At 39.5% G+C, this 9480-nt stretch overlaps 1 protein-coding gene across 1 annotated transcript; it reads left to right on the plus strand.

Moving 5' to 3' along the window:
- The first annotated feature begins 659 nt into the window (after positions 1 to 659).
- Positions 660 to 2903, plus strand: LOC106570878 (C-X-C motif chemokine 11-1-like). The gene is made up of 4 exons (XM_014143446.2): positions 660 to 801; positions 1002 to 1128; positions 1768 to 1861; positions 2883 to 2903. Exons 1-4 carry the CDS (start codon positions 732 to 734, stop codon positions 2901 to 2903), a joined length of 312 nt encoding a protein of 103 aa, XP_013998921.1. The 5' UTR covers positions 660 to 731.
- The last annotated feature ends 6577 nt before the right edge of the window (positions 2904 to 9480 follow it).

Genomic DNA, 9480 nt, shown 5'->3' on the forward strand with positions numbered 1-9480 from the left:
CAGCCTTTCAAAGCACTTCATGGCAACAGATGTGAGTGCTACGGTTCGGTAGTCATTTAGGCAGGTTACCTTGGTGTTCTTGGACACAGGGACTATGATGGTCTGCTTGAAACATGTAGGTATTATAGAATCGGCCAGGGATAGGTTGAAAATGTCAGTGAAAAGACTTGCCAGCTAGTCAGCACATGCTCGCAGTACACGTCCTGGTATTCTGTCTGGCGCTGAGGCCTTGTGAATGTTGACCTGCTTAAAGGTCTTTCTCACATCGGCTACGCCGAGCGTGATCACACTGTCATCTGGAACAGCTGGTGCTCTCATGCATGCTTCAGTGTTGCTTGCCTCGAAGCGCATAGAAGTAGTTTAGCTCGTCTGGTAGGCTTGTGTCAATGGAAAGCTCATGGCTCCATAATAGTTTGCAAGCCCTGCCACATCAGACAAGCGTTGGAGCCGGTATAGTATGATTCAATCTTAGTCCTGTATTTATGCTTTGCCTGTTTGATGGTTCATTTGAAAGCTGGATTTCTTATAAGCCTCCGGGAAAGAGTCCCGCTCCTTGAAAGCGGCAGTATGTTTACATCTATTGCCACTGCCAGAGAAAGGTTCACATGGGCAGGGCTTACTATAAATACAGTATACTGTAAATACAAGCCAAGCTCTCCTCCATTCACAACATCCATCACTTGACTGAGCTGTCCATCCAGACTCTTAAAGAAACTGAAGAAGCAGTATCCATGACCAACATGATAACATCAACAGTCCTCATCAGCTTCCTGGCCTGTCTGCTCCTGGTCAATGTTGAAGGTAACATCTATGAAATATTTTGAATTATATTTATAATATCTTTGACATCTTTATTAGAAATCTGTAGCATATGAAGCAACTTGCAAAGCCAGGGAAAAGTGTAGTCAAATATTACGTTTGATTTCTGACTGAAGAGTTTAGTTCTTAGCTGCAATCACACCATAACCAAACATGTCATAACCTTTTCTTGTCATCCCCAGGCCAGGTGGGTCATTCTAAAGCTCGGTGCCTGTGTCTGAATGGAATGGTGAACCACGTTAAACCTGTTCTCATTGAGAAGCTCGAAGTGTACACCTCCAGCCACTCCTGCCGGAACATGGAGATCATGTAAGAAATCTGTTTGTGTGTCTGTCTGTATGTCTGTCTGTCCGCCCATCTGTTTGTACTATATTAATATCAGTGCATATTGTCTGTTTGTACTATATTAATATCAGTGTATATTGTCTGTTTGTACTATATTAATATCAGTGCATATTGTCTGTTTGAACTATATTAATATCAGTGCATATTGTCTGTCTGTACTATATTAATATCAGTGTATATTGTGACAAGCTCAGTAGATGGACACAATGGTAAATGTTACTATTTATTTTTAACAAGATTCAAAAGGCACTCGCACATCTGAGCAATCTTGTTACAGGTGCATGGCAACAGTTGAAACAGGATGAATGAAAAAAGGAAACCGCACACTGTTCTTGATAGTATCACTGATATTTAATAAGCTTACGTATCGGCCTAACGGCCTTGGTCAGAGCTTTTGACGAAGGCCGTTAGGCCGATACGTAAGCTTATTAAATATCAGTGATACTATCAAGAACAGTGTGCGGTTTCCTTTTTTCATTCATACTATTTATTTTTAACCAATTGAAATTGTTTACACCTGTTGTAAGATAATATTTTGTATCTCTATGCTCAGTTGCAAAGTTGTGATGGTACTAACAGCAGTGTCTGTCCATGTGTGTTCAGTGTCACTCTGAAGAACGGAGAAGGGAAAAGGTGTCTGAATCCAGAGGCTCCATTTGCCAAGAAAACCATTGAGAAAATAATGAAAAAACAAAAGGTGAGGACTGCAGTATATCCGTACATCAGTATGTTAGTACATCAGTATATCAGTACATCAGTATATCAGTATCAGTATATCAGTACATCAGTATATCAGTACATCATTATGTCAGTATATCAGTATATCAGTACATCAGTATATCAGTACATCAGTATATCAGTACATCATTATGTCAGTATATCAGTATCAGTATATCCATACATCAGTATGTCAGTACGTCAGTATATCAGTATATCAGTACATCAGTATATCAGTATCAGTAAATCAGTACATCAGTATATCATTATGTCAGTATATCAGTATCAGTATATCAGTACATCATTATGTCAGTACATCAGTATGTCAGTACATCAGTATCAGTATATCAGTATGTCAGTACGTCAGTACGTCAGTACATCAGTATATCAGTATGTCAGTATGTCAGTATGTCAGTATGTCAGTATCGTCAGTATCGTCAGTACGTCAGTATCGTCAGTACATCAGTATGTCAGTATATCAGTATCAGTATATCAGTACATCAGTACATCATTATGTCAGTATATCAGTACATCAGTATGTCAGTACGTCAGTATCAGTATATCAGTACGTCAGTATATCAGTATATCAGTATGTCAGTACATCCGTATGTCAGTATATCAGTACAGCAGTATCAGTATGTCAGTACATCAGTATCAGTGCATCAGTATGTCATTATATCAGTACATCAGCATCAGTATATCAGTACGTCAGTATGTCAGTATATCAGTATCAATACATCAGTATATGAGTATATTAGTATCAGTATAGTATGTCAGTATGTCAGTACATCAGTATCAGTATAGCAGTACATCAGTATATGAGTACATCACTATATATGTATATCAGTACATCAGTAGATCAGTATCAGTATATCAGTGTCCGTACGTCAGTATATCAGTACATCAGTATGTCAGTGAATCTTGAATCTGTATTTATTAGTAGTTTTATAAATAATACATGTATTCATTATATAATTATAATAATTTATTTTCTGTTTCAGGAGTGTGCAGTAAATCTGTGAACTAATGACACCAATTCCACTAAGAACTTGATGGAACAGAGAGCACCATGAGAGAGAGATAATCCTGATGAATTACCACAGTTGAGACAGTGCCCTGAAGACTGCCTGAATACGTTTACACTGTTTAATGGTCCTTAGAAAGTCCTTTTTTTAAATTGACAAAATTAGTATGTCTTACACAATAGAATTTCCAATGGAAACGTAAGCAGGCAGATATGTTTTTTTAGGTCAGTTTAATATTTTTGTTCATTGTTAATTTATGCAATTGAAAATATAAAATGCATGTCAAGAATTAAAATGTTTTACATTTTGTTTAGTTATCAAAATTATGAACATCTGTGTAAATACTGTATATTCTATATGTGTTGTTTATGTTTTCTATCAAATTAATAAAGACGCATTTGACTCTACTTTTTGGTCTATTTTTCCTCTGTTCATCTAGACTTTGATAGCACACCAAATATCACTATAATGATGATAGTCAGATGACAGACTATGTAGAGTGAGATGTCTTCTAGAACATACCCTAAAGGAACACATTATGTAGAGTGAGATGTCTTCTAGAACATACCCTAAAGGAACACATTATGTAGAGTGAGATGTCTTCTAGAACATAGCCTAAAGGAACACATTATGTAGAGTGAGATGTCTTCTAGAACATAGCCTAAAGGAACACATTATGTAGAGTGAGATGTCTTCTAGAACATAGCCTAAAGGAACACATTATGTAGAGTGAGATGTCTTCTAGAACATAGCCTAAAGGAACACATTATGTAGAGTGGGATGTCTTTTAGAACATAGCCTAAAGGAACACATTATGTAGAGTGAGATGTATTCTAGAACATAGCCTAAAGGAACACATTATGTAGAGTGGGATGTCTTCTAGAACATAGCCTAAAGGAACACATTATGTAGAGTGGGATGTCTTCTAGAACATAGCCTAAAGGAACACATTATATAGAGTGGGATGTCTTTTAGAACATAGCCTAAAGGAACACATTATGTAGAGTGAGATGTATTCTAGAACATAGCCTAAAGGAACACATTATGTAGAGTGGGATGTCTTCTAGAACATAGCCTAAAGGAACACATTATGTAGAGTGGGATGTCTTCTAGAACATAGCCTAAAGGAACACATTATGTAGAGTGGGATGTCTTCTAGAACATAGCCTAAAGGAACACATTATGTAGAGTGGGATGTCTTCGAGAACATAGCCTAAAGGAACACATTATATAGAGTGGGATGTCTTCTAGAACATACCCCAAAGGAACACATTATGTAGAGTGAGATGTCTTCTAGAACATAGCCTAAAGGAACACATTATGTAGAGTGGGATGTCTTCTAGAACATAGCCTAAAGGAACACATTATGTAGAGTGAGATGTCTTCTAGAACATAGCCTAAAGGAACACAAACACATCTAGAAATCATTATCCATTTTAGCAGCAACTACACATGTATAGAGCTTTCATACCATCTTCATAAAAACAACATAGATGCTTCGTAAATACTTGAAAGCAAAGTAATGCAACAAAGGTTGAGATAGGTCCCTTCATCTTTTCCTTCTAGCTCTGAATTTGATGATAACTACTTTATTGAGGAAACGTGTACTTATTACGACTCTGATATGTGATTGTCTCACCTGCCTATCTTAAGATTAGTGTACTAACTGTAAGTCACTCTGGATAACAGCATCTGTTAAACTACTAAAATGTTAGAATTGAAAAAACAGAATTGGGGGCGCTGTTGGAAGCCAAGGATGTAAAACGCGTTTCCCTATCGCTCCTGAGGTAGTGACCAAATGTATATATTTAACCTTGCAAAATGTTATATATTTCTGTTTGACCAGGCGTTTGAAGAGACCCATAAACAATTCAGATCAAGTTTGAGAAATGTAAGTTTGTAATGTCGTCTACCCGGCCAAAAATGGAGTCTGCAAGAGCAGGCCGCAGCAAGCCCGCGCCCTCTTCTGATTCACCCCCGCCACCGGACGCTGCTAATGCCGGCCCCACGGAAACACTGACTGTGGAGATGCTACAATCCGTGATAGGCACCCTCAAAACTGATATTTTCGGCAAAATGTACTCTTTCTACCAATCTCAGGTCAGAGATATCAATCGTCAAAGACGAGCTTAAAAAAATCTATCGAGAGTATACAGAATAAGCTCGACGCACACGGAGTGGCCTTATCGGGTTTGGAACAAGGTGCTACAGACCACAGCACTCGCATTAGCGAGCTAAAGGCTAACGTTGGCTCATTGACAACTAAGGTGGCCTACCTCGACAATAGAGGCGAAGATATGGAAAGTAGAATGCGGAGGAACAACATTCTTCTACTGGGAATACCGGAGGGAGTGGAGGGCCCAAGACCCACGGAGTTCATGGCCCAGCTGCTTCAGGAGCTGCTCGGTCTGGAGGAGAAGCCACTGCTAGACCGGGCCCACTGCACTCTGCGTAGCCGACCCCGGGATGGAGAACCCCCGCGACCATTTGTCATCAGGGTGCATTTCTTTCACGTCCGCAATGACATACTGAGGAGATCGGGAGAAGCATCCCCTCTCCTCTATAAAGGATAAAGAGTCTCGATATTTGCAGACTACACCACAGCTGTGGCTAAGAAGTGGGCTAGCTTTGGAGCTGTGAAGCGCCAGCTACGCGCCTGCCCGGGCGTGAAGTTCGGCCTCATCTACCCTGCGGTTCTGAGACTGACTTTACCGGACGGCTCCACGCACAGATTCGAGGACCCGGCTTTAGCGGCAGATTTCATCAACAAGAACGTCAAAGCGGCTGTTGTACCGCATGGTGTGGAACAAATGGTTGGTCAGCAGGCTAGTTAGCAGGCCGAATGGTTTGCTAGCGAAGCCAATTCTACTGGGTTCATCGACATTTGAATGTCATTCTCTTTCATTTCTAACCCAGGTTGCTGCCTCTAAAGCCAGTATCTGGCTGTTTTCATGGTTCAGTCGTAGTTTTACCATCTGTATTGCTGTTAAACCTCTCTTAACCGAGGTTAGTTTTCCTTAGACTCTGTTGGGGACCAATCTATGTATGTTTGGCTTACTCTAGTTAAATGGTCACAAATCTCAGGTAGCACAGAGTAAGAGTTATCATGCTTTGCTCTAAACCTTTTTTGTATTTAGGGTTTTGCTTGCATCTTAGTTGGGGAGATGCTTCGGCAAGGGAGGGTGTGAGTGAAGGTTTTTTTTCCCTCTTTATTTGTATATAGTTTTTATATGTCTTTTGTGCCTCGTCGCTTGTCTTTGTTTTTAAAATTTGCGCTTTTAGGTTCAACTAAGATCCTCAGTCTACATTGTACCTTGTCCTATACACGTCCTCTCTCTCTTAAAACATGACTCAGCCTAGTGTAGCACATCCTGCTGGAGGGAATGGCTTTAATTTTCTCACTTGGAATAACCCAGTTAAACGTAGTAAGGTGCTACACCACCTTCATCAATTGAAAGCTCACATCAGAAACTCATCTGAAGGTATCACAACACTCAAGTCTTAGGTGCAGATGGGTAGGTCAGGTGTTCCATTCCTCATTTCAGATTAAGGCAATTTTACTTCACAGATCGGTACCTTTTATATGTTCTAATGTGATCGCAGAACCTCATGGTAGATACATAATTGTCATAATTGTCAGAATACAAATGTACTTCTTGTTAATATTTATGCTCCTAATTGGGACAATGGTGATTTTTTCAAATCGGTTTTCTCTACACTCCCAGATGTCTTCCCATATGTTGATCTTAGGTGGTGACTTTAACTGTTGGTTAGACCCACATTTAGATCGATCCTCCACTAAACCTACCACCTTTATGTCTGAATTCGCAGTTTCAGATCCTTGGAGAATGTTTAATCCAGCTGGAAAAGCATACTCTTTTTTTTCTCATCAGTTCACCACACTTTTATGTGCATAGACTACTTCCTTGTAGATGACAGGCTCCTCCATTCCATATCTTCATTTAATCCAGTTGTTGTATCTGACCACGCCCCTGTTACTATGGAAGTAGCCTTTCAAAATGTTGACAATCTGCGACCGCCTTGGCAGCTAAATACTCAACTGCTCAGCAATGAACACTTTGTCAATCTTGTTTTGAGTCAATCAAATCGAGTTTTTCATGATTACAAATAGAACCCCAAACATCTCTGCGTCTACTCTCTGGGAAACTTTGAAAGCTTATATCAGAGGTGAAATGTTTTCCTACACCGCACATGAGAACAAACTGAAAAAGGGATAGGCTATCTATGTTAACACGCTGTATTGCCCAATTAGATGACATTTATGCCGTTTCACCATCCCCGGATATTTATAAGGAACGTTTAACTCTGCAAGCAGAATTTGACACATTATTAACAGACCAGGTTACTGACCTGCTTGTCAAGTCTAGCCTCTTACATCTAGACGTTCCGCTAGCGGAACACCTGCTCCAATATCCAATGATAGGCGTGGCGCGAATTACAAATTCCTCAGAAATCCCAAAACTTCAATTTTTCAAACATATGACTATTTTACACCATTTTAAAGACAAGACTCTCCTTTATCTAACCACACTGTCTGATTTCAAAAAGGCTTTACAGCGAAAGCAAAACATTAGATTATGTCAGCAGAGTACCCAGCCAGAAATAATCAGACACCCATTTTTCAAGCTAGCATATAATGTCACATAAACCCAAACCACAGCTAAATGCAGCACTAACCTTTGATGATCTTCATCAGATGACAACCCTAGGACATTATGTTATACAATACATGCATGTTTTGTTCAATCAAGTTCATATTTATATCAAAAACCATCTTTTTACATTAGCATGTGACTAGCATGTGACTAGCATTCCCACCGAACACTGCCGGTGAATTTACTAAATTACTCACGATAAACGTTCACAAAAAGCATAACAATTATTTTAAGAATTATAGATACAGAACTCCTCTATGCACTCGATATGTCCGATTTTAAAATAGCTTTTCGGTGAAAGCACATTTTGCAATATTCTAAGTAGATAGCCCGGCATCACAGGGCTAGCTATTTAGACACCCAGCAAGTTTAGCATTCACCAAAGTCAGATTTACTATAAGAAAAAAGTTATTACCTTTGCTGTCTTCGTCAGAATGCACTCCCAGGACTTCTACTTCAATAACAAATGTTGGTTTGGTCCCAAATAATCCATTGTTATATCCAAATAGTGGCATTTTGTTCGTGCGTTCAAGACACTATCCGAAAGGGTAAATAAGGGTTACGAGCACGGCGCATTTCGTGACAAAAGAATTCGAAATATTCCATTACCGTACTTCGAAGCATGTCATCCGCTGTTTAAAATCAATTTTTATGCCATTTTTCTCGTAAAAAAGCGATAATATTCCGACCGGGAAATCGTTTTTTATTACAAAGAGAGTGAAAGTAAAAGCATGCTATCCCCTCATGCACGAGCCTCAGTCTAATGGCCCTCTGATAGAGCACTTGCCAAACGCGCTAATGTGTTTCAGCCTGGGGATGGAATTACATCGTTCAGCTTTTTCCCGCCTTCTGAGAGCCCATGGGAGCCGTAGGAAGTGTCACGTCATGCCAGAGATCCCCTGTATTTTTTAGAGATGATCAAGGAGGGCAAGAAATGGTCAGACAGGCCACTTCCTGTAAGGAATCTTCTCAGGTTTTGGCCTGCCAAATGAGTTCTGTTATACTCACAGACACCATTCAAACAGTTTTAGAAACTTTAGGGTGTTTTCTATCCAAAGCCAATAATTATATGCATATTCTAGTTACTGGGCAGGAGTAGTAACCAGATTAAATCGGGTACGTTTTTTATCCGGCCGTGCAAATACTGCCCCCTAGCCCCAACAGGCTAGCTAAGATTTTGAAAGTATGATGTTGACATGATCAGCCCAATCAAAGCTAAGGTAGATCTATGATTTCACATTCTTTTATCTGTGGCCAATGACCTTGAGCCCTCTAGGATGATTCTAATGTAACTCTATGGCAGCACACAAGGGGCTTGAATTTTCAAGCTCTCCCTGTAGATTTTGTGTTGACATAGTGTCCCCATGAGTTACAGAACACTGAGCCAAGAACGGCGCAACTAGAGAAAATTACCAACCCCTACGCGCTGTATTTTCCGCTGGCTGCCCCACCACCACAGAAAGCACTAAACTAGGCTGAAACACCTGCATTTTGGAGCTGCCTTAGTCAATCAACAAAAATAGACCATGTGTGCAGCGGTGGAAAAAGTACCCAATTGTCATACTTGAGTAAAAGTATAGATACCTTAATAGAAAGATTCACTTTTACTTGAGTAAGTCAGCTAGTAAAATACTACTTAAGAAAAAGTCTAAGAGTATTTGGTTTTTAATATATTTAAGTATGAAAAGTAAATATATTTGCTAAAATATACTTAACTATCAAAAGTAAAAAATAAAACTATAAATCACTTAAAATTCCTTATATTAAGCAAAGCAGACCGCACCATTTTCTTGTTTTTAAAATGTACGGATATCCAGGTTCACACTCCAACAATCAGAGATTATTTACAAAAGATGCATTTGTGTTTAGTGAGTCAGCCAGGCCAGAGGCAGCAGGGA

Source organism: Salmo salar, chromosome ssa15 (genome assembly GCF_905237065.1).
Source record: "Salmo salar chromosome ssa15, Ssal_v3.1, whole genome shotgun sequence".
Classification (NCBI taxonomy): domain Eukaryota; kingdom Metazoa; phylum Chordata; class Actinopteri; order Salmoniformes; family Salmonidae; genus Salmo; species Salmo salar.

What these genes read in the sequence shown, in the direction of transcription:
- LOC106570878 (XM_014143446.2), top strand. Translation starts at nt 732, where the DNA reads ATGACCAACATGATAACATCAACAGTCCTCATCAGCTTCCTGGCCTGT. An exon ending in GCTCCTGGTCAATGTTGAAG is followed by an intron (nt 802 to 1,001) that starts GTAACATCTATG and finishes TGTCATCCCCAG; the next exon opens with GCCAGGTGGGTCATTCTAAA. An exon ending in AAATAATGAAAAAACAAAAG is followed by an intron (nt 1,862 to 2,882) that starts GTGAGGACTGCA and finishes TTTCTGTTTCAG; the next exon opens with GAGTGTGCAGTAAATCTGTG.